The following is a 25,539-nucleotide window of genomic DNA, read 5'->3' as shown; positions in this document are numbered from 1 at the left end:
AGAGATCCTTCCATGAAGTTGGAACTATAGGTAAACACCACCACACTCAGCACTAATTACAGTATTTTACTGAAATATTTTTTTCTATATTTATAGATAAAACCATATATATTTAACTTACAAAAAAAATCTAAGCTTGATTGGAAATATAGGGTAAGATAGATACAGCTATACTGAACTTTTTCCAGAAATAGGCAATTATAACTTCTCCAAAAGAGTTTAATTTCATTGAAAATACTTTGCTGATAGAGTAGATGATAAAGACACAGTTTTCAACCCGAGATAACATGAACTCAAAAGGAAGGGTAGAAGACTGGCAAGCCAACAACTTTTCTCTACTCAGGTGGTAAGTCTTTGAGGGCAAGAACAATCTTTATTCATTAATGAAGCTTAATTTTCTTAATTGAAAATAAGAACATATATAGTTTTAGTTTATAAATGCAAAATTGATTTTTGAACAAGATGTTACTTTTTAATCTTTGTTTCATTTGAAAGAATATATGCATATAGTAAAAATATTTCAACTGCTCAAAAGTAAATAAAAATGGAAAGTAATATTCTCTTCCTCATCATCCCCTCTAACTCTCTTTAAGTAACTATTACTAGCAGTTTCTTGGGAACCTTTTTTCTTTTTCTTTTTTTTTTTTTTAGATGGAGTCTCACTTTGTCACCCAGGCTGGAGTGCAGTGGCACCATCTTGGCTCACTGCAACCTCCGCCTCCTGGGTTCAGGAGATTCTCCTACCTCAGCCTCCCGAGTAGCTGGGGTTATAGGCATGTGCCATCATGCCTGGCTAATTTTTGTATTTTTAGTAGAGATGGGGTTTCACCATGTTGGCCAGGATGGTCTCAATCTCCCGACCTCAGGCGATCCGCCTGCCACGGACTCCCAAATTGTGGGGATTACAGGCATGAGCCACTGGGCCCGGCCTCTTGGGAACCCTTTGTATTTGACATTCTGTTCTGCATCTTGATGGAACAAAATGGATAATGATGCCATAATAGCTGAGAAAAAAATATTAATTCTAAAATCAGAAAAAACATCAGTTTCCATTTTTGAAGAAAAGAAAAACTAAGATGCTAGAGGGGAGCCCATTTTCCCTATTCTTTGAGCTTCCACTGAAAGATTTTCTCTAAATACTCCTAGCCTTTCCCCCTTCCTCTGCATCCTCCCCCACAGATATGGTTGGTAAGCAACAGCCATTAGCCTATGTTTCTCAACTGGTGGGGATTTGGAATCTTTCTTTTTTTCCACTTGCCTGGAACAGTGCAAGGCAAGAACCTGAGAAATGAGCCCATTCTGCAGACCCAAACCATCCCTGAGACTGGCTGTTGATCTAGACGGAGGAGTAGGGAGCAAACAAGGCCACAGTTGGCTCTCACATGAAGCTACATTCTGCAGCCCCGTGTTTATCAGCAACAGAGATGATATTTTGGTTTCCTGCCTGCTTTATTCATTCTTAATTTGTTGAGACCCTGGGCAAGAAAGACAGATGCTAGCAAAGAACTCAGTATAAATATTTAAATTAAAATTATGGGAAAATAAAGGCAATAAGAAATGAGGTGAGGAAAATGGAAAGATAAAAACGAATAAGGAACATTTTATACAGTAGCATTTTTAAAAATGCCATCAAAGTCATGGGTTGGGAGGGAGGAAAAATGGGAGAAGAGGCAGGGGAAGAGATCTTGGAAAAGAACTGATAAATAGTAACTTCGGCTATCACATTATTTGCTCAAGGGCACATCCATAGAAGTATTTGGCATCACGCTGGTGCTCTTCACTGATGAGAAGTGACTCACCAGGATGACAGAGGTTCTGAGTTGGGCATCTGCCAACCAGTGGGGCAAGATGGCTCAGAATGGACCCTCAAGATGTACAAGCCCTGCAGAGCCAGCAGAGTAGCCAGTGCCATCTGGCCAATGTCTGGAATTGAAGCACAAAGGATGTTCTCCAGAAACGAAAGCTTATTTTAAGGTCACTTCTTGGGAGAAATAGATTACAGTTATAGAAGTCTTTATATAAATGTTCAATCTGGGGCTGAATCCTTGAACAGGGAAAGGAAAAGCCATGAAGGCAGTCCAGAGCATCTGTTTGAACAATAACAACAGAAACATTGCACATTATTATCCTCCTTGCAGATTAACCAAAATAAACATGGACTGAATCCTCAGTTAACTCAGTGCACCTAGGAGCAAAGAGATCAGCATGAATGACTTTGCTTTAAAAAACAAAAACAAAAACAAATGATTTCCCAAGTGTGTTTTAGGCTCCTGGATTTCTTCAGTCTAATGTTCTCCATTTTAACTCTGAAGTGAAAATGTTCATAAAGGCTGAAGCTGAAACTGTTCATAAAGAAGTCTTGAATAATCTTTTGAATTAGGTTTCATACACTGTTTCCATTAAGGAAAGTGAGTAAAGCCTTTGAAAGAAAGATATGTTGCAAATGGCAGGATTTCCTTCCTACTTTCGTGTTTGTGTATGTGACAACATGTATGCTACTAAAAAAAAGTCAGGCAAAGAAAGACAAATACTGTAGGATCTCACTTATATGTAGAATCTCAAATAGTCAAACTCATAGAAGAAGAGAGTAGAATGGTAGTTGCCAAGGGCTAAGGGAAGGGAAAAATGGGGAGGTGTTGGGGTCAAAGGGTACGAAGTTTCAGTTATGCAAGATGAATACATTCTGGAGAATGTACAGCATGGTGGTGATAGTTAACAGTATTGTACTGTGTACTTGAAATTAGCTAAGAGGGTAGGTCTTAAGTGTTCTCATCACACACACAAAAAGAATAAAAGAAAAAAAAGAAAAAAATGTTAACTGTGAGGTGATAGATACACTAGTTAGGTTCATTGTGATAATCATTTCACAATGTATAAATGCACCAAAACATCAAATTGTACACCTTAAATATATACGATGTTTGTTTGCCAGTTATACCTCAATCAAGCTGAGAAAAAAAGAGTTGCAATAAGAGTTGAGGTTGAACTGGGTAAGGGCAGGGACACTGCCTGGTTCATATCCATCTTGGTGCTAGGTCTTTTCCGGTACCTTGTACATAACACGTGTCCAGTATTTGTTTGCTGAACAAATAAATGAACCTTCTGTTAACAAGAAGATTAAATTATCCAGAAACATCACCTTTCCTGATTATCCTTTCCTAAATATTTTCATAACTGGTATGCTCCTTTGGAAAAAAGAAATTGATGTGAACCGTTTTCCCCAAGCCCACAGTGTATGTCATTGAAGATTATATTTGGAAACTGAAAACAGGAAGAAAAAAACCCACCCACACATTTCCTGGAATTCCTCTTTCTGTTCCACATAATCACAACTACACAGTGGTTACCTGAATCAATACTTTTCAGTAATGCATAGAAATTTGGGAAATACTGGAGTTCCTCAAAGTTGTCTTCACTGTAGGTTTTGGTTCTCCTTTCCAAGCCATTTGTCAAGGTTAAGGTGTTAGATACTGTTTCATCGTTTTCTCCCTTAGTAAGACCATCTTGAATTGCTGCCATTGGAGTCTCCAGTGGGGAAAAAATCAATAAAAAATAAACATTTTGTTAGAACTAGTGAAACTCCAGCTTGATTCCTTCCTTTGTGATGCCCTTAAATGTGAAGAGAAAGAATTCCACCACCTTTGCAAGCTCCTGCAGGTTCAAACCCATTTCTAGACATGTGTGCTCTTGTCATTTGAAAAGGTCATTGAAGCTTAGGGAAAGGAGCTCTACCTCAAGGGAAATCCCCTGAAGAACCTGGCTCCTGCTCAGGGGAAAAAGGGGAATTTCTGGGCTCCTTCTCTGACCATGTTTACCTCCATAAATTCTCATGAGTCTCTCCTCGAAAAATTGCCTTTTAATGAAGAGGGAAACTTTGAGTTCACAGAATCCACCAAGAGGGCTGGTGTCAGGATACAGGAAAGCCTGTTAGAATGTCTATCCCTAGCAGAGCAGTCATACTTGGGAATTTCTGAGTACAATTTAAGTGCTGTCTGGATGAGTGTACAAAATCCTTTCTCTCACATCTGATATTTGTTCCATGGCTCCCATCTTAGTAAATGATTCATTCTCTGTTCAGTGAACTAGATAGAAATTTAAGAGCCTTTCTTGCCTCTTCTTCCTTTTCCCCCATCCAATCAATCAGTAGCCTTGTTGGCCCCGCTTTCAAAATTTATCCCCAATTTGCACGTTTCTCTCTCCACTATGCCACTCTAGTCCAAGCAGCCTTCGTTTCTCACCTGCTAGCTGCAACACCACCCTCCCCAAATCTGTGCCCAACGCTGCGTTTCCACATTGTAGCCAGAGTTATCTTTTTAACAGTCTGATCATGTAACTCCTTTGCTTAAAATTCTTCAGGGGACCAGAAAATTCTCATGGTTCTTACAATAAAGATCAGAGTCCATCCATGGCTCATAAGGCACTGCATGGTCTGGCCCGGGTCCACCTTCCCAGTCTCTTCTTTTTTTGCTCTTTCTTTCTGTGCCAGCAACACTGTGCTTGTTTCAGTTGCTTGGATACTCCACACATCCTTCTCTGTGTGCTGCCTCTCATGTTCACAAGTTAACTCCTATTTGACCTTCGGTTCTCAGTTCAAGTTACTTCCTTAGGGAAGCATTACCTGAGCCTAAGTCCAGGTCAGGCTCCTTTTTTGAGGTCTCACAGAACCATGTTTCTTTCCTCAGAGCACTTAATGCAATTGTAATGAAAATACATGATGATTTAAACACGATCTACCTCTTCCACTAGACTTTGAGCTTCATGATTAAGGGATTATGTCTTTTTAAATGGGCATGGTATTTCCAGTGCTTGGTACAGAGTTGGTATTCAATAAATATTTGTTGAAAGAATATTTCATTTGTATTTAATTTGCATTGATGCATTCAGGTAACATGAGTACACAGGTCAAGCATGTGAACATTTTAGAGATGGGTGAATAGGATTATGTAATGGGAGTGAAGAATTATGGAAATAGCTATGTTAGTTGTTAGTTTTAGCTCAGACTGGTAAGCCTGGGTGAAAGTCATAAGGGTTTTTTTTTTTTTGATAAATCTAGAACTTTTTTTTTTTTTTTGAGTGGGTGAATCTTCAAAAGCTGCTTTAAAAGATGGCAGCTGTTGAGGATTGGAAGTAAGGAGAGCAGAGGAAAGTTTTTAGGCTACCCAGTAAAAAAAAAAAAAAAAATCCAGACCCAATTTCTATTTTCTAGCCTCTCTAAAACAGAATTATCAGCCTCTATAGTCTTTGTATTTGAGATAAGATGTTGGAGGAGATGAGGAGCCATGGGTGTGGGTTCTTTATAGAAGAAAATCAAAGGACAGATGAGGAATTTGATATCCCCCTATAGTCAGTTTCATCTAAAGTTTTAAAGAGAATTCAAGGTGGGGAGAAAGATCTCAGCAGCTTGGTTGGTGCCAAGGAAAAAATGAAGAGGCAAGGAGTCCAATAAAGGGAAGGAAGGATGAAATCAGCCTGGGTAAATAGGCATCTAAACCAATGAAAAGGGGAAGGAGCAGGTGGAAGAGCACTGCCAAGAACAGAGAGGCAGCATTAGGCAGCTGGCTCTGGGGAACACAAAAGCTGGTGGAGCAGACGATCTAGTCAACCCACTTCTTTGTGGGGGGACTGGGCACAGATGATGACATCTGCTGTGAACAGATGTTGGATACCAAAGGAACTGTGAGATGTTTGGTTGCAGTTCACTGGGACTGTACATATAGTTGTTATTATGTGATATTGTTACTTCACATATTATTATGTATTATTTTACTGTGGGGTATAAGATGTAATCTTTACCAAATAATAGACTATAACATAATCTTTACATTATTTTCAAAGTGGAGATCATTTATATTTTTAACTTTTTGGTATTTTATGCATATACATATTTTAAAATTAATTAATTAATTAATTTTTTGAGACAGGGTCTCACTCTGTCACCCAGACTGGTATGTAGTGGTGCCATCATAGTTCACTGCAACCTCAAACACCTGGCCTCAGGCGATCTTCCTCTCTCAGCCTCCTGAGTAGCTGAGACCATAAGCTTGTGCCACCACACCCAGCTAATTATTTTTATTTGTAGAGATGGGGGTCTCACTATGTTGCCAGGACTAGTCTTGAACTCCTGGTCTCAACTCCCGCCTCACCCTCCCAAAGTGCTGGGATTATAGGTTTGAGCCAACATGACTGACCTGACTATAAATGGGCTAAAAATGCCACATACCTCAAATCTTCCTTGGTATCAAGTAAGGCACTAATTATTATACAGATAGAAGTACACACACACACACACACATCCATCCATGCAGATACGTATACACTCATACATACCACTTTCTCTGGTATTTTTCCAGCCTGATTCTCAGTCCTGCTAGTTGGCTTATTGAGATCCTCCTCATAATTATTGGCTTCCTTTGAGATTAATTTTTGTAAAACCTCCGCTACTTCATCTTCCAGTGTATGTGCTTGGCTTTCTGTGATCTGTCATAAAAAGGCAAAACATATATAACTGCTATATTCCCAGTCCTGTGATTTAAAAAAAAATGCGGACTAAACTGTAGTCAAACATCTATTTTTTAAAGAGGACTCTTTTGAACCATCTTTCAGACAGCCCTCACTTATGCCTGCACCACATACTAGCTGTTATAGGGATTGCTCAGCACTCCTGGAAGAAGTATATTTGGGCCCACCATGCAAGCTGTTAGTCCTATCTCTTGAAACCCATGGACCACATATTTTGAGAAACACCCGGCGCATTGCTCCGCCACAGCTTTAGGTCACAGTCAGATAACCTTTGACATCCCACAGCATTAGCATCTTAATAAAGCCTGCCAGGGCCACGTCAGGGCAGAGGAGCCAAGCTGAGGTGGATTCAAATGAGATCACCTGGAGTTTCTAAAATATAGATCACATGCCTTTGCTCCTGTTATTTCTTTTTTGTCACATACATGTCTTTTACCTCTGCTGGTCATATCCTAACCATCCCTCTAAGCTTCCTTCATGAGCCTCTCCTCTGAAGCCTTTCCTTACTCCAGTTGGAATAAGCTATTCTCTGGCTCTTATGGTTTTTAAGCAGCTGGCATTTGGGGCATGTGTCTAGTTCTACTTGCCTAGTTCTTCTGATGGATGATAAACTCCCAGAAAAAAAGAATAGTGCTTTACTTTTTCTTAAAACCTATGGGTCCTAGTAAAAGGAAGACACACTTGGCTACTTGAGACAAGTGACTTGGCTTCTTGGCATACTCTAAACTGCACTGGGAATTTGGTTTATTTCCATGCACATGACTTACAAGGCCAAGATTCAGTAGTTTAGAAACAATCTTGTCAAACACTGCTCTGTCATTTTCTTCATAAATCCTGGTAGCGATTTTATGGACAATGTCTTCAGCAGTTAAAGGAGTCCCGTCTAGTTGATGAAGACCATCTGGATCATCTAGACAGAACGACCACAACTTCACACCATAGTGATCATAGATCTGTTTCATGCATCATATTATACTTATAATCTGTACTTCACTTTTGTACACTCAGATATGTTTGAGATGTATTTATGGTGGTTCTTGGTCCACAGAAACCCTTAGTTTGAAATAAAATTGATCTTCATGTTAAAAACTTAGTATGATAATGGACATTCTGGAACTTTCTTAGGTGACTATAAGAGGAAGGAAGAGCTAAAGGCAACACAAAAGCCCTCTCCATTTATTGTTATCACAAACAATACAAACCATATTATACCTTTTATTAACATAGTATGCCATATTTATATAGCATGTCATATTATTCAATGTACCCTTCTATATATTGTATGATTTGATATTTCAGTTCCATACAGGGAATAGATTGTTTGGTAATATCCCCACATGTACTACCTTTGCAGGCAAATTCCTGGGATAGGGGCAGGGACCTCTACCTCACACCCAGAATCAGAGAGTGTGTACTGAAGATTTTATGACTCACCTAAAATAAATATTTACTTCTAACTGAACCTGTATCAGAGTGTCTTTATGTAAAAAAGGCAGCTTAAGGTAACAAGACTCATTCTTAGAGAACAGGGAACTTACTTTATGTGCCTGGAATTTAAACTTTTGAAATGTGGCAACAGATCTGCACAAAGCAATATGTAAATCTTTGCAGAGAAGCATGCTAATATGTACCCTTGGCTTTCCTAGAAATACATTTGGCAATACGACTTCAGACCAAAGTAAGGGCCCATCCTGAGGGAAAGGGCTAGTGGCAATGAAGCATTGTAGCACATCCATGGAGATCTTCCAGGAATCAATTATTAGTCATCTCCAATCTATACCACATTGAATGGATCAAATTTACAAGACTCTTAATTCTCCCTGTTTCCTCCGGGAAGACTGGAAAGATCAGAATTTTAGCCCCAGTGATATCTCTGGTTAGCTATATCCTTGGATCACTGTAAAGGAGTCTAATAAGGTATCTATTTCATGGGATTGTTGTGAAGATCAGATGAAATAAAATGTAAAAGTACCTTTTAGATTGAAAAGTACTTAAGGTCAATGCAAAAGTAATCGCGGTTTTTGCCATTACTTTTAATGGCATTACTTTTTAATGGCAAAAACCGCGATTACTTTTGCACCAACTTAATATATGAAAGCTAAAGTATTATTGTTATTATGCACGATATATTTGTATTTTGAAATAAAGGAACTGCAATTATCTTCTAGAGAAAATGGAAATTGAATCTCTGGCCAGATTCTGCCCAGACAATCCTCATCACACTCACTCAAAGAAAGAAGAACCTAGTATTTCTCTTCTGATTCTGCTCTTTTCTTCCATGGGTTTTGGAGATTTGGACAGGGAATATCTCCTTTGGCTTTTCTTTCAGACTCTATGAAAATAGAGGTATATGCTGCCTCAGGCAGAATATCTTCTTCTTGTTTGGAAAGAAGCTTAGGAAAATGAGTAGGAGTAAGTATACATGGAGGACTGGAAGTTCTCTGTCAGTACAAAATTGCCGAGCTGTTGGCCAGCGCATGAGCCATGAGCCCTTCGAGCTGAGTACCAGACAGACAAAAAAGCAGAAAAGCCCCTAAGAAAAACAAAACAAACAAACAACAAACATAAAATCAGTTCTCCTCCTGGCTGACTGAAAATTTGGTTCATCATCTATTTTTCAGAAGCAGAGACTCACTATTATGTGTCTGATTTTTCCATTTGTGGGTTGCAAGTCAGGCTCTCGGGAATACACAGAGCAGAAACTGCCCCAGTCTATGCAGAGGTGGAAGAATTTATTTCCCTTCCCACTTATCCCTCAGGATCCGTAAAAGGAGGAATATTGGTTGCCTGCTAAACCTGGAAAATAACTGAGATGACTGTTTTTCAGTCCATTTACTTCACAACAGGGAGGCTGTTAGTAACCCACTGAAGAGACTTTGCTCTGCTACACCGCTGTACTCTCTTGAGCCAGGAACTTAGGTCTCCCCTAGCAGCGCTTTGCTGGATGGGGTAAACAGTGGAACGTGTGACCATTGCTCCTCACCTTTCCCTGATTTCCTTCACTCTTCTAAAATGGATAGTATGACCCAGAATGGCTTCCCTCCTGCTCATGAAGGGGTATTTCACCCTCCATGTATAGACTCCCAGAAGGGAGCCAAACATGGGTTTAACACATAACTTTTGTTAAGTAGCCACAACATTCTAAGTGAATGTCAAAGGGTCATGTCCCAAGTCATCATCTGCCCAGTTATGTTTTGAATCCCTAGCATCTAACATAGCACTTGACATTCATTTGTTCAATATATTTTAATTGAAGCCTTACTATGTGTCAGACACTGGAAATAGAGTGATGTAAAAGTTAGGCATGCTCCCTGACTACACAGGGTTTATTGTCTAGCTCATAGTCCAATACGTAGCAATTGCTCAATAAATATTTGAATGCATACAGGAGGCCCAAAGCACTGCTTTATAAAAGAAATTTGGAGAGATCCTAAATTGTGCATACTATAGAAAACAGTGAAAAGGAGAATTGATGGGTCCTGTAGCACAAACCTGTTTGGAAGCTTCCCAAAGGCAAGAGTAGGTATGGGAACACATCTGGCAGAAGTTAGCTTCCTTTACCTTCCCCTCTGGGATGAAGTCTACATGCATCTGAGGCTGTATTCAACTTGGTGGCCAAAACCCCCTGGTTTCAGGATTTCCAGAGCACAAGGGGAGACCAGAAGCTTACTCACAAATCATTGTCTCCAAGAACCCTGGCCGGTCTTTTCTGTGATCTCGAGTGGAGTTAATACCTCCTACAGTAAACCTGAAGTCATTAGGACTAGCACTTGGTAGTTCCAAACATATTTGGGATGGTAATAAAATGTTGAACAGTTAAAAAATTAGTTGCTCAAGTTAGTAGTCAGATCAAAAACAGATCTATGTCTCTGCCTGCATGTACAACCAGTTTGACCAATCCAGCCAACTCAATATTAGATTATTCTATTAAATCAAATGATCACTTCAGTTGCAGTGGTTGAATCTGATTTGTCTGCAGTTATAATCAGTGTCTATTTGTAGTCCCAATATTTTAGGTAAAAAAGTTGAATTCAAGATTTTAAAAAGTAAATTTCCCTAAGTAGCATGGCATACGATATATGTCAAAATATATACCCATTGCCTCCATTCCACTTCATAGGTACACAAGACACTTTGGAATACTCCTAGGTCATTATGTCCTATGAAAGTCCACTATTTAATCGTCATATAAAAGTCATATATTTAATCGTCAGTTGTTTTCTGTCAGAGATAATCAGCATAAATCTCCTGTAGCCATGGAACAGAATAAGGACAGGGAAGAAACCTGTACTTACTCCTAAGCACTGGTTCTCAAAATGAAAAACATACTTTCCTCCTTAATGCCTAGGTATGGCAGTTCATTTATTCCCTCATCTGTTATTTCATTTGTTCATTCATTCTTTCATAAATTTATTCAATAAATTCATGGGCTTCCAGGCACTGGGGTTACAATGTCTCTAATGAAGTTTTCAGTTTAGTTTTGGAGAAAGGCATTAATCATAGATAGTCACACTTATGAAGGTAAGATTACAAACTTTATGAAGTGCCATGAAGGGCAAGGACAAGGTTTCTATCAGGTTATGTGTGCTGGATGAACCTAGAAATGTAGTCAGGAAGCAGTCCATGCAGGACTATGCAAGCTTCATTAAGGACTTTGGTTTTCCTGTTTTGTTTGTTTGCTTGAGACGGAGTCTGGCTCCGTCGCCTGGGCTGGAGTGCAGTGGCGTGGTCTTGGCTCACTGCGGCCTTTGTCTCCTGGGTTCAAGTGATTCTCCTGCCTCAGCCTCCCGAGGAGCTGGGACTACAGGTACCCACCACCACTCCCAGCTAATTTTTGTATTTTTAGTAGAGACGGGGTTTCACCATGTTGGCCAGGTTGGTCTTGAACTCCTGACTTCAAGTCAGGAAACTATCACATTGGCTGCCAAATGAAGAATGAGTTGGGGAGAGGCAGGGTGGTTGCTGGGAGAACTGTAGATTTTGCAATAGTTTACATGAGACATAATTGGAGCTTGGACAAGGATTGGAGTTTGCACAAGTATAGAGAAAAACAATTGAGAGATGCATAAGACATAAAATTAGTAAGTTTTGGCAGATTAGAATTTGAAAGGTGACGGAAAAGATAAGTAGTTTGATCCTAGATTTCTGTCTTTAAAAAACTGAATGGATAGTAGTGTCTTTCCTAAAGAAACAGTACTCTAAGAGAGCTAGGTTGTGAGGTGGACACAGATTATGAATTTAATCATGGGCATGCTAAATTTGAGGTGCTTCTGAGACTGCCAAGGGAAACTGTCAAATAGGTAAACAGATAAATAAGTGTATAGCTAAGAGAAGCCTGGCCTAGTGATACAGGGTATCAGGATATAGATGTAATTGAAGCCATGTAAAGGTTAGGATGACCTACAGAGAAAGGATATGACTAGGAGAAAACATTGAAAAGGAAATAGTGGATATTTCACATTTTGGGGTAGGGTGGGAGGGTACTTTATTGATCTAATTATTTGAAAATTATGATATTTTGTGTGTACTAATTTTTAAAGTAAATTTGAATGTTCAAATGAATTTAATAACATAAAATGTAAATACTAGATTAAAAATGTTTTCAGAGCATCGCTAAAGGAATTTTTAAAGGGAAAATAAAATTTGGCACTCTGTGGAGCTGGGGCTTTACACATTATTGTAAATAGATGCTTTATCTCAATTTTTGACTTGACTAATAAAGGATTATGAATGTTTAAAAGATATTTTTAAAATATTGGACTTTCTCTTAACCCACTATAGGGAACTCCACGTTAACAAAAATTCTTTTTTCTCATTTACCTTGAAATTTATGATCCAATCCACTCTTAGTAGAATCATAATCATCTATCAGTTTTCGATTCTTGGTTGAATCAACATCTTCCACATTCAACTTATTATCAAGTGGGGTGCTTCTTATAGATTGTCTTTCTTTCTCCATTTTTTCCTTTTCTGTTATTGCCTTTAGCAGGTTCAAGTTATCAACAAAAGAATAGTTGCTCTGACCTGGCTTGTTTTCTGGAAGAAAAGCCCCAAACCAACACAGCCATTTTAGTTCAGATTCTCATAGCCTACATTATTTAAATTAACATCAACATGATTTCTTTTTACCTAGAGGATATGTTTTTTTAATCTTGTCTGCTTCTGCTTCAGCAATCTGTGAACAAACAGGAGATAGACCTGGTTTAAAATCATTGCTCCACCACTTACCAAGTATGAGAGCCAAATGATTTACTCTCCATGGGATTTAATTTTCTTGTTTGTAAAATGTGGATAATTCCTATTTCAGAGCACTGTTATAATTATTAAATGAGATAAAATTAAGGGCAGATGCTCAGTAAGTGTTAATTCCTTTCTCCTATAATATTGGTGAAAGAGAAATCTCTGGTAAATTAGGCAATCTTACAACAGAGTGGATGTGATACTGAGCTTACTGGGTTATTATATAGCTACTCTATGTATTCAATATACAGAACTCAATATAAATAACTGCTAGGGCACAGAATTTACCAAAACTAGATTTCCCATCCTAATTGCTGTCAATTAACTATTAAGTTCCTGGTGTTTGTAAATTCAAAATGACCAAAATGTCACAGCATAATTACATTAAATAATAATAACTAAATCAAAATGAAATAGCATTCATAATGTTACTTTTGACCTACCTGTTCATTCAAAGGTCTTTCTGCACTTAATTCTCTATTATGTAGAGATTTGTCTAGAATAAACACACGTGAATATAAATTTAATTGTGCATTGAAAGACAAAATATGCCTCTTATTAAATAAAATCTTTATAAAAAGGAAAAACAAACATTAGGAGAAATAATTTTTGGATGACTATGAAACAAATACTAACAAAGATTATCAAGATTATACAATAACAGTAATTATCAATATTGCCTTGTTTATTATCTTTGTGTATCTCCTGAGCTGACAGAATCACACTTTTTTTTTCTGATCAGAAATTTAACATATAGTTCTAACACTAGGGTTACCAGCTCTTCTCAACTAGAGAGAGCATAATTTGGATTGGTATTATTGGCACACTAAAAGCTCTTTCAACATATACTGCCTATATAATGAATAGACTATCTGAGAAAGGTTGTAAGGCAACTAGGAAAAAATCCGAGCCACTTTAGGTGAAAAAGATTCCCTTCCCTTTTCAAAATAAGATCTTTAAAAACAATCCATATTACTGCTCTATCATTTTAAAACTGAAGAAAAAAATCTGTCTTCTGTCTCTAAATTCGAACTGATTTCTCTGTCCGTATTCATGTATATGATTTGATCAGAAAACGAGGCAGGGTGATTTACAGCTCATGTTATTATACCAAACTTTACCTTTTGGTGGCGAAATAAAAGGAAGGTAGGAAGAAGAAAAGTGCTCACATACCTTGGCTGCCTCCAGGTTTGGGGAAAGCTTGAATCGGGAGCGCCAACACCAGAATCCAAGTGCCGGTCCCGAGGAACCCCATTCTTCCACGCTCGGCTTGGGTCACAGCCCGGCGCTGGGCTCCTGGAGCTGTAGCTTTTGTTATGAATGAAAAAGGAGGAGTAAAAACAGGAAGAGCCAGGAGGGCGGGTGTGGGGCGGGAGAGGGGCCGGGACTGGGCGGCCGCGGGATCTCTGACACTCGGGGGTCAATGGATTAGCAGGGTTGGGGCACGCGGGAGTCACGTCTCCAGGTGGAGGGGAGCGCTGTCCGCCCCGTGGGTGCTGAAGTTCCTGTGACGCGGAGACGGCCGCGCCAGGGCGTAGCTTTACTCTCGCTCCCTCCTGGAGAGGAAGTGAGGGAGGAAGCGCATGCTCCATGAACGCCAGAGGCGGGAGGGGATGGCGTCAGTGACTCCAACGCTACTCCAATCCCCCGGGAATGGAACAAAGGAGGAGCGACCGGCCAGCTGGCGTATTTTCTGTGCTGCAGTCCTAGGGTGCTCCTGGGCTCAGGGTCAGCTGGCTTGCCCTAAGCGTGACAGAATTGTCCTAACCTCCCAAGTAAACGTTACCTCAAGGGCCAAATGCCTTCTTTGCGTGTACACCTGTCAAGGAGATTTAGATAACCTTGTGCGAGGAGTTCTGCTTTGCGATTCTTCTTTCGGGATATCTGTTCCAGAATCCCTTCGTTCCATTCACCTCGTGTACCCAAAAGGTAGATATAATTCTAATCTCTTTAGAAAAGTCCTGCCTTTTGTGGTCTGTGTTGACGTATCAAGCATCCCTCAGCTCTACCGAGTCTTTTGAATTGGGAAATTCAAGGAGCAGTCTTCCAAATAGTCAGATTGCTGCAACACACTCTCACTCTCTGATGCTGAAACACAACAACAACAAAAACAATTTTTTGCCTATTCCCCTAAGAATGAATGTCTGCATCAGTCCTGAGTAGATGAGCAGCAATGGCAAATTCTGCTTTCCCCACCAAGTGGAACCTCCCCCACTTTACACACACACCACAAAACTAAATTAGAAAAAAAGAAGCTGCATTTCTGTAAAATCTTGCCCAGAATTTAATTATGCCCAAAGACCTGGCTGTTTCAGGGGTCCTTCAAGAGAGCGGATAGTCATGAAAAGCATTTTTCTTCTTTACTAAGTTAGGGAGGTGCTTCCTATGTTCTAAGAATACTCCCAGAAGCCTAAGGTTATTGCATACAAGGAACTATCAAAAGACTTTAAATAATGAAAACAAGCAACATTAATGTGAGCAGGGTGCTGAGTAAGCTCTTTAGTCTGATTTTTAAACAGAACTTGGACCTTTTCCTCTGGACTGCGGCATGCTGGGAACCAGTCTGAATAATGACCAAAGAGAAGGATTCAGCACAATCAGGCCTTTGATTTCTGCACCCTCCTTTTCAAGGAGGAAGTTATTCAAGTACCTAAAAACAAACAAACAACCAAGCTGACAAACAAATCTCCCTCGCTCTGGAGGTTTTTGAGTTTGGAAGTCACTCAAATACTTCCTTTCAGGATCTAAAGAGTACTTCTAAATCTAACAGCTCCTCCAAAACAAAAAAGCTCTTTCTTGGCAGTGATAGCACAGCATTATTATCCCATTATACTGCATTAAAAAATTAAGTCATATTTTTAAATCCCAGCTGAATGAAGGGTACATTTCCTTAGTTTCCTTTTCTTTAAGATGGAAATGACAGGCTCTGTTTACCTCACACTCTTATTATGAAGATCAAATGGGTACATGTTTTGAACTAGTCATTTTGATATCAAGAATATTTTGATACAGCCTAAGAAAATAAGTCATGAAATGTTTTCAGCTTTTACGAAACATTACCCAATGTTATCTGAAATAGCCATTCACTGATCCTGAGACTCACTGACCTAATCCCTCAGTTTCACTTTGTCCTTTGTCCCATTTCTGACTCACTTGTCTCCTCAATATATGTTTGCAATTGGGAGACACTCAGGATGGAATGAAGGTCAGGAATATCTGTTGAGTACATTGCATTGCTTGCCTGAAAGAAAAAGGGTATTTTATCTCTCTCTGCCATTTGGATTTAAAGTGATTATGTTAAATGGACACTAAATCTAGGATCATGTTATGTTTCTGATCAAATGATTGGTGGAGCATTGAGTAAACCATAGGCATGAATTAGTTTACATTATTCAGCCTTACGGATGATCCCACTGGACTTGGTATAGATCTGTGAATGGAGTAATCCTAAATTGTATTTATTCATCAATTTGCTTAACAGGTGTTTATTGAGCATCTAAAATGTACCAGGTATTGAGATAGTTGCTGGCTGTACAAAGACAAGTAAGACACTAGTCACTGCTATATCACTATAGCCTAGTAGAGAGAAAGGATTGTGAATATAACAACAACTAGTTGGTGAACAGGTTTCACATGCAACACACTATTCTTATTTAAATATAAGTGAATGAATAAGCACAAAACTGTGTTAAGTGTCCTTTTTGTATGTGCAAAGTTCAAGTAGAGTCTGTCCAAATAGTGGAATGAATGGTCAGGAAAGATTTCAAAGAGAAGACAGCCCTTTTATTAATAATAAAAAGATTAAAATATTTGATTCTTATGTGTGAGCACACTATAAACATGGAATATGAAAATATATGTTGAAATTACAAGACAAATAGCATTGACACAGATCAGATAATTATTAAATTGACAATGTACAATGCACAGTGAGTTTCTCAATGCTGCTTGTTCATTTGTCCACACAAATGGAACAATTGTGGTGTGCTCATTCACTAGTGGAGAATATGATTTTTGGGCTAAGTCTTGAAGATACAGACATTTGTAGGATGTTTTCATTTATTACAGAAAAAATATATTAATTATTATTGTATTTTTGTAGAAAATTTCAAGCACAAAAGTAGAGGAAATAGTGAAATAAGCATGCATGAATCCACTACCCAACCTAAATTATCATTAACTCTGACCATTATTTTTATTCTATATTTCCATCTACTTCATACCCCCAGTGAATTATTTACTTATTTAAAACCCCAGACATCATCACAAGATCAAGAGATCAACACCATCCTGGCCAACATGGTGAAACCCCGTCTCTACTAAAAATACAAAAATTAGCTGGATGTGGTGGCGGGCGCCTGCAGTCTCAGCTACTTGGGAAGCTGAGGCAGGAAAATCACTTGAACCCAGGAGGCGGAGATTGCAGTGAGCCGAGATCGCACCACCGCACTCCAGTCTGGCAACAGAGAGAGACTCCATCAAACAAACAACAAACAAACAAACAGAAAACCCCGGACTTCATATCATTTCATCCATAAGTATGTCAAAGTATGTCAGTATATTTATGTAAAAGATAAGGATTTTTTTTCTAACATTACTGCAATGCTTTTAACATACCTCCTCCTCATTACAATAATACCATAGTATCATCAAATATCCAGTCAGATTCAAATTTCCCCCACTTGCCTCATACTGTAAATATTTTCACAGTTGGTTTACTTGAACCAGGATCCAAAGGTCATGCTTTGCATTTGGTTGACATGTGAGAGACCCATATGAGTAAGAATGGAAAGGCAGATGTTGCAAGGTTTTCTTTGACTTCCTAGATGAGATCATTGCTTCCTCAGGATACCATGCACACTCCCAGTTGGGCATATATCCCATCATGCTACTTTGTGTAGATGCTTTGTTTCTCCTTAGTTCCAAAATGATAAATACATATTGAAGGAAAAACTTCTGAAAATACAGATAAGAAAAAAGGGGAAATATCTGATAGTGATAACCAATGCAAACTTCAGGGGCATGTCCTGTTGTTGCACATTTTTCTAAGAAAACATTTTGTACATATATTTATAAAATTATATCTCTCACTGTAATTACATGCTTACATATCTGTCTTTCTACCACACTAGACTGTGAATTTTTCAAGGAAAGGATCTTGTTTCACTCATCTTTGATTTCTCAGCCCTTCTTACAGGGTCTAGGTATCCATCTGCTTAAATAAATGAAGGGATGGAGGGTTTCCTGTTTACCTTTGGTCTTCAAATGCATATCCTTCAAATGCTGATGGCTATCCCACATTGGAGGATCATGACACTGTCAGTACAATTCTCCAGTCAACACTTTCATTACAAAGGCGTAGTCTCACAGAAGAGATGTTCATAAAAGGGCTAAGAATAGAGAGCCTGAGCTGGCAAGGCCCTCGCAGTTACAGCGTTATAGGAATGGATCTGTTGCTGTGAAAGAGACCGACACAGGATGCTAGCACTAGAGGTGGCTGCTGATATAGACGAAAGGAGAAATAAATGTGAAATCTAGAAAGTCACCATCACAGGAAAGTTTAAATGACAAAGAATAATGGAAATGAGCAAATAACAAGACTTAAGGAAAGTGAAGGCATGGAAATGAAAAGAAAAGGGCATGTGAATAGGGAAAGTAGGCCCAAATGACAAGATCATATAGGCCACCTACAGAGTGAAAAGGGCCAGAAATAAATCTGAGAGTGGGTAGGAGGAGAAAGTAGTAAACTTTTCTTGTTCACTTATCTCGCTTGTACCATAGTTGAACCAGGTTGGGTCAGTCACCTACCCTCGGGGCCATAGGAGGAAGATGTAAGAACTATGACTGAGGGTTCACTCAAGAACCATAAGGGTAGAATGACTTGCCAGAAAGAATCAGGGTGAGGCTATAAAGTAAACAAAAAACAACAGATGCTCACTACACCATTAAATACAGTATTTAAAATGAGTTAGCATTATTGAGTGAAAATATCAGGTTGCCTATCAGCAATGTGATTCCTATTATAAAAAGAGTGTGTGGCTGGGCACAGTGGCTCAGGCCTGCAATCCCAACACTTACAGAGGCTGAGGCAGGAGAATCTCTTGAGTCCAGGAGTTTGAGACTGGCCTGGGCAACATAAGGAGACCCCATCTCTCCCACCCCCACAAAATAAATAAATAGATAGATAAATAAATAAGCCGGGCATGGTGGTGCATGACAGTAGTCCCAGCTACTCGGGAGGCTGAGGTGAGCGGGTAGCTTGAGCCCTGAGGCTGTAGTGAGCCATGATTGCAACACAGCACTCCAGCCTGGTTGATAGAGTGAGACCCTGCCCCAAAAACAAAACAACAACAAAAAAGTGTGTGTGTGTGCGTGTGTGTGTGTGTGTGTGTGTGTGCACATGCTCACACCTAGAAATTTATTTGGAAGTCTATTTCCCATAATATTTACAATGGTTACCTGGTTAGGATTTTTCTTTGTTCATTACGCAGTTCTGAGCTCTTTAAATTTTCAACATGAGTAAGTATTATGCTGTTTTATAATCAGAAAAGAACAATAATATAACATAGTCTATGTAAATCAGTTTATATACTATAATGTTTCATATTCCATTATGTTTCAGACAATCGTAATAAACTCTTTTCATTTGGGATGTGAGAATACATTGTGATAAGGTCAGTGGAAGGGAAATTAAAATTTGGTGGGAGGGTTTTTTTGTCTTCTCTGACACTCTGCTACTACTTGAGTGCCATTCTAAACAGTTTTTCACAGTGTACTGTCATTACTTCTATGTCCTTTTCATTGTGACCTCCTAGAGAGGAGGGGCTTGTCAGTACTCATCTATTTACCTCAGTGCCTAGCATATGTAGTAAAGAGGTCATAAATGTTTGTTGAATGGAATCTTATCATCTCATGAATCTACAGCAGTTCTCTTACATAAGCCTTGGTACCTTTTTTCCAGGTGTATTCCACGAGTGTATTTCAAGTGACCATACTGCACAAATTCCTCATCAGCCCCGCCCATTCCCTCATTTTCCAGGGACAATGCTGCCAGGTAGACACGGGCATGCTTGAGGTGGGCTAAGACTTCCCAAATGCTCCTCAGGTTAGCACCTGCCCTCTGCCCTGTGAGGCTCTGGAGCTGAGATTTGTGGTAGTAGGAATTTGGAATAGGAAACTATTCTAGTTCTTCTCCCTGTTTAGTGATGCAGGTATGGGGGTTATCAGGCAGGGAGATAAAAGGTACAAAGTGGTGTTTCTTTCTATAGGGTGCAGCCTTGGGGAATCTGCTAAAATACAGAGGGGATGTACTCCCTTGTGAACCTTCACAAGGTATTAGTCATGCAATGTGTGTTCAGCTTGCATGAAGTTAAGGCCGTTCTTGACCCCCTTCATTAGTGTGGTGGTCAGGCTGGCCCTGAGTGAGCTACTTCAAACTCTTAGAAGTGCTGGTCAAGATCATCTGGATTTCTGAGGAGGAGACAGTAAGCATCAGAAGCTTGGCCTCTGGCTGCTGGAAGGCACCTTTCTCTGGGTTGTGCAGAGGTGACAGAGCAGTAGGTGCACCAGAGTCATTGTTCCTGGGACTCTGAGGTCAGGTAGAGGACAAGGTGGAGACGGGCACCCACCCTGACTCACTCCTGTCCTGCAGGTCATGCAGATGCTGATTAGTAGCACAGGAATGTGGCAGGGGTAAAGGAATTAGAGACTTTGCTCAAGGTAAGGGGCTCCACGAAATCACTGCTCTCTGGGCCTACTGTGACTATTATAGGGTGGCAGGAATTGGGATTCCTCTGTCATTAGGTGTGGTGGGCTTGGAGCATGAGTTGTTTCTGCTCCATGGTTATAGTGAGTGAAGATGATGAACAAGTACCAAGAATCATGTCTTAAAGGAAGGCATGATTGGAGTTGTGATCAATAGCATAAATTGTGTCACCAAGGCAAGAGATCCAAAAGCAAGAACCAGAGCTCACTGCTTAAAGGGGCAGGGAAACTCAGTGAATTGATGAACCAGAGTGCTAGGAAGAAGGCCGGTCTGGAAGAATTTTTGACTTGGTGTTTAGGCACCTACAGCGGCTTTTTATGCAGGTCCTGCTTTGCCTAGTTGTGGCAGATCCGTTAAAGGAACTGAAATGGACTGGCTGGGGATATGTAGAAATGGGTACAGTCTAAGCATCACCCCAGCACTCATGGCAGACCTTAGCTCTCCATTTCTCTTCCTCATGAACACAGTGAGAGGGCTCCACAGGGCAGGATTCCCATTTTAAGTTCTGGATTTATTTTTTAATGTTATAAAAAGGATTTGTTTGTTTGTTTGTTTGAGACTGGATCTCGCTCCATCACCCAGGATGGAGTACAGTGGCATGATCTTGGCTCACTTGAGTCTCAACCTCCTGGGCTCAAGCAATCCTACTGCCTCAGCCTCCTGTGTAGCTGGGACCACAGGCATGCACCACCAAACTTGGCTAATTTTTTTTTGTAGAGATGGAGTTTTGCCACGTTGTTCATGCTGGTCTCAAACTCCTGGGCTCAAGCAATCCACCCGCCTCAGCCTCCCAAAGTGCTGGGACTACAGGTGTGAGCCACCACACCTGGCCCCTTTTAAAGTTCTTATCTATAGATTTTAAGAGAGTTTCTAAATTTCTAAATCTAAGTTTCTAAATTTCAGATTCCATGAAGCAGTATTTCCTCTACATCAGTATCTGGGGCCTGGATGTGATAACTCAAAGAGAATTTCTCCCTAGAGGTCAACCCAACCATGGACAGTGGGAAGCAGCTTCTATCTAGTTGTATCAGATCCTATTTGGTAAAAGATGATACCACGGGACTGAGGAATCAATGTCCAGATGCAGGCAGTCTCCAATGGACCAAGGTGACAGTTCTTGTTCCTTGTCTTGGCTCCATGTTAGATTCTCTGGAGGGAGCTTCTAAAGTCTTCCCAAAGAAAAACAATGACCTAGAGACTGATGAAACTCTGGCCCAGTAGCATTAGACCATCATCCAAAGCTGGGCTCTCAAGTGCCTGGTAATGGTGGCTTAGGAGCCCCTCTTATATGTGGCATGAAGGCTTCCTTGCTCCATGTGGGTTTAATCCGCTTACCTGACTCATGGTTCTGGAAGATTAAAAATATGTGGAAATCTTGCCTAGAAAGTTGAAGCAGCTCTGAGAAAAAGCCAGGTTCTTAAATGTTGCATATGTCTCTATACTTTTTGGCTCCCTGCATTAACTCTCATTTCATCTTTTATTGCTGTCCCCCTTGCTTTTTTTAATTCAGCCATGTTAGGTTCCTTGCTTTTGCTCACACACAGCAGGCCTGCTTCTTCTACCTCAGGACATTTGCAGTTGCTGTTTTCTCTTCCTGGAATGCTCTTCCTCTAGAAATTTCCTTGACTCAATCCCCTACGTACATCATCTCTCTGCTCAAAAGTCATGTTCTTAGGAAGTCCCACTGTCTCAAGTTGGGTTTCCTGAAAAGCCAACTCCGAAGTGGAAATTAGTATGCAGGAAGCTTGTTAGGGAGTGCTCTTGAACCAACTCCTATGGAAGAGAAGGAATGGGAAGGAAGTAGGATTTGGCAGAGGGACAAATTGAGCTGCAATGCAGTCTCGATAGAAGAACTTGCCAAACCTACAAGGAATTCTAAAGATGAGAGGACTCTTTAAAGCTGTGCTGAGCTGGGGTGGGAGGGCTCAGCTTTTATATTTCTGTGTAGATCAGTCACTGGGTGTGAGCCTTCCCCGTATGACCTCGGATGAAGAGGTTCTTTTCCACAGCTGGAGGAATAAGTCTTTGTGTCCTCAAGGGGGATCTGAGGAGCGTATCTCAATGCTTACCACACATGCTCTGGCCCCCTATTTAAAACTGTGACCCCTTCCCCTGCACTCCCCATTCCCATCCATTGCTTGCTATTTCTCCATTGCACTTATCACCATCCAGTGAATTGCACCTTCACTTATTGATTTTATTTGATATCTCTCCCCCACATCTAGAATGTGAGATTTATGTGGACTGGGATTTTTGTCTATGTACTTTTTTTCATTGCTGTATTCCTAGCGTCTAGAATAGCATCTGACTTACAGTAAGTGCTCAACAGATATTGATGCCTGGAATTTGCTTTAAAATACCCAAGAAAAAAATATACAGTTAGATAAATAGATACAGAGAAAAAATAAGAGTGGCTATTAGTTGATAATTATTGTTTCTTGGCAATGAATAAACAGGGGTTCAATATACTATCCTCTCAAAATTTTTCACAATAAAAAGCTTTGTACAAAAGGTTTACTTTAAATTTACTCCTCACTGAGGGAGAGAGTAGTAAGACAGACTATTTTTCTTTCCTCTTCCTTCTCCCAGTGGTATTCTGAAAATACAATTTAACATCTTCCTCAGTGGAGCAGAAAATAAACAGCGTTGCTCTGGTGCTCTAAAGTCCATCCTCCAGTCAGTCGTCCTCCGGCGACCCAAAGTGACTTAGCTGCCAACTCCTCTGCAAGATTAGTGGTGCAATTAACAGTCCTTGAAGAATTAGGCCAGCATTTCTTGTCAGACACTACATAGGTATACTTTGAATGAATGTATTCTGAGAAACTAACAGAGATTAGTGATTCCCCCCCGCCCCACCTCCCGCCCCACTTTCAATAAGGCATGAAACAGTGGCCAGGAGGAGCCTGTGTGAAAATCCTCAGCTCTTCTCAAACGAGAGGGTGGGTTGTGGACTCATGGTGGGTGGGGAGGGGGCAGGGAAGAGAAATCAGCAGTTCCTTCTTCTCTGCTGCTCCTGTGGCCTATCTGACCTTCTTTCTTTCCACTCTCCCTAAGCCCTGAGCTCCAGCCACACTGGCCTCTGCTGCTGCTGACATGGCCAGACACACCCTTACGTTGGAGCCTTTACTGCGACCCCCTTGTCTACATGGTTTATTTCCTCACCTTCCCCCAAGCCTTAGCTCAAATGTCACTTCCTCAGTGATGGGCTATTTAAAATTGCACCCTCTTTCTCCACTCCTGTACTCCCAACCCCATGACCTTGTTCTACTTTTTCATTATTCCTTGCCACTTGTCTCTTTCAAGCATGCTATATAATTTATTTATCCATCTATTTATTATTATATAATTTATTTATCTAATCATATAATGTATTGATTCATCTATTCTGAGTGCCTATAGTAGTGCCTGGCATGTAAATATGGAAAAAGTTGAAAGAATAAATAGAATTGAGTTCTGTGTTTCTCAGTGTCTATACATTCAAGATTTTTTTTCAAGTCAGTCCTGGTTTTGATTACGTTACTATCAGTCTCTCTCTGCTTCCCTTCCTCTTGCCCTATACCTCCATCCCTCCAGTTCATACTTTAAGGCAACCAGGGTGATCTTTAAAAAATGAGTCTGATCAAAGATAAGTGTGGAGTTTAGGCAAAGCAACATGGGAAATTGTACCCCTCTATGCCCAGTCACAGCAGAGAGCCATTACCATCCAAAGCCTGAGCCTGGTGTGAGAACTGACAGGACCTGCAGTCTTCAGTAGAGGATGCAGCCAGCAGGAGACAACCCATCAGAAAGGCAGCCAAGGAAATAAATCTCTTGACTCCACTCTCCTTCCTTCCTCTCATCTCCTACAAGTGCCCCCCAGTGACTGAACTCAACCAGAAACCGGAAGGCAGGGGTGCCATTGATGCAATCCTTAGAAGTCAGCCCTCTTGGGCACAGGGCAAGGTGGACAGTGGAAGTTAGGAAAGGGAGAACATGGAAGATACCCACTTTTTCTCTTCTATCATGTTGCTCCAGTCCCAAGGCCCTTCATATCACTCCAAAAATACAAGCTCTGCCCCAGCTAAGGACTTGTGCACCTGATCTTCTTTCTGCTTGTAGTTTGTCTTTACAAAGTTAGCTCCTTCTCATCCTGTCCTTACTCAATTATCTTCTATTACATTATCCTATTTCTTTCTTTCTTGGTATTTATGACAACCTTTAATAAATTTGCTTCATGGTCCACCTCCTCCTCTAACCTATGCAACCTCTTTTAGGCCAGGAACCTTGTCTATCTCATATTCCAACACTTGGAACAGAGTCTGGCATGGAGTAGGTGCTCAATAAACATTTTTTGAGTGAATGAACACATATGTGAATAAGCAAGAAAGTTTTAAAAGAAAATGAAGGTTAGCTGGCTGACCAGATATTAAATTATAAAGCTATAGTAACTAAAACACCTTGGCCCCAGCACAAGGATAGAAAAAAATAGTCGAGAAATAGAACCACTGTCATAACTTTCTAACTAGTTTCCCTGCAATATGGTGGTTTAGTATACGATCCAAGTGGCATTTAAAATCAATCTGTTTTGTGTTGCTATAACAGAATACCTGAGACTGGATAAGCCATAAACAATAGGAGCTTATTTGCCTCATGGTTCTGGAGGCTGGGAAGTCCAAGATCAAGGGGTCGCATCTGGTGAGGACCTTCTTGTTGCATCATAACATGGTGGAAGACATCACATGCAAGAGAGTGTGCAAGAGAGCTGAACTCACTTTTACAACAAACTCACTCCCACGATAAGGACATTAATCCATTAATTCCATTAATCCTAGGGTTAGGTTCTGTCCTCATGACATAATCACTTCTGAAAGGTCCCACTTCACAACACTGTTGCACTGGTGATTACGTTTTCAACACACGAACATTGGAGGTCACATTTAAACTATGGCAATAATTAATCCCTAAATGATGTTTGTATGATTAGCTAACAATTTTTTATAAAAATGTTTGGGAGGCCAAGGTGAGTGGATTGCCTG

General features: G+C 40.1%; 1 protein-coding gene and 1 long non-coding RNA gene across 2 annotated transcripts in view; both read right to left on the bottom strand.

Annotated features, from left to right (window-relative positions):
- SCG3 (secretogranin III) overlaps positions 1–14,328 on the bottom strand; it is a 37,552-nt gene extending 23,224 nt beyond the window's left edge. Inside the window, exons 1-7 of the mRNA XM_045395462.3 lie at positions 13,933–14,328; positions 13,203–13,255; positions 12,649–12,694; positions 12,340–12,555; positions 7,287–7,429; positions 6,328–6,477; positions 3,348–3,525 (exon numbers count right to left, since the gene is read on the bottom strand). Of these exons, the coding sequence (XP_045251397.1) occupies positions 3,348–3,525; positions 6,328–6,477; positions 7,287–7,429; positions 12,340–12,555; positions 12,649–12,694; positions 13,203–13,255; positions 13,933–14,014 (868 nt within the window). The 5' untranslated portion in view covers positions 14,015–14,328. The remainder of the gene's footprint in view (positions 1–3,347; positions 3,526–6,327; positions 6,478–7,286; positions 7,430–12,339; positions 12,556–12,648; positions 12,695–13,202; positions 13,256–13,932) is intronic.
- A 298-nt stretch (positions 14,329–14,626) lies between these two features.
- LOC135971799 (uncharacterized) overlaps positions 14,627–25,539 on the bottom strand; it is a 58,305-nt gene continuing 47,392 nt past the window's right edge. Inside the window, exon 4 of the long non-coding RNA XR_012414975.1 lies at positions 14,627–14,847. This is a non-coding gene — a long non-coding RNA (uncharacterized lncRNA). The remainder of the gene's footprint in view (positions 14,848–25,539) is intronic.

Source organism: Macaca fascicularis, chromosome 7, assembly GCF_037993035.2.
Source record: "Macaca fascicularis isolate 582-1 chromosome 7, T2T-MFA8v1.1".
Lineage (NCBI taxonomy): Eukaryota > Metazoa > Chordata > Mammalia > Primates > Cercopithecidae > Macaca > Macaca fascicularis.
The sequence above is the reverse complement of the archived record's forward strand: the minus strand, read 5'-3'. Positions and strand labels throughout refer to the sequence as shown.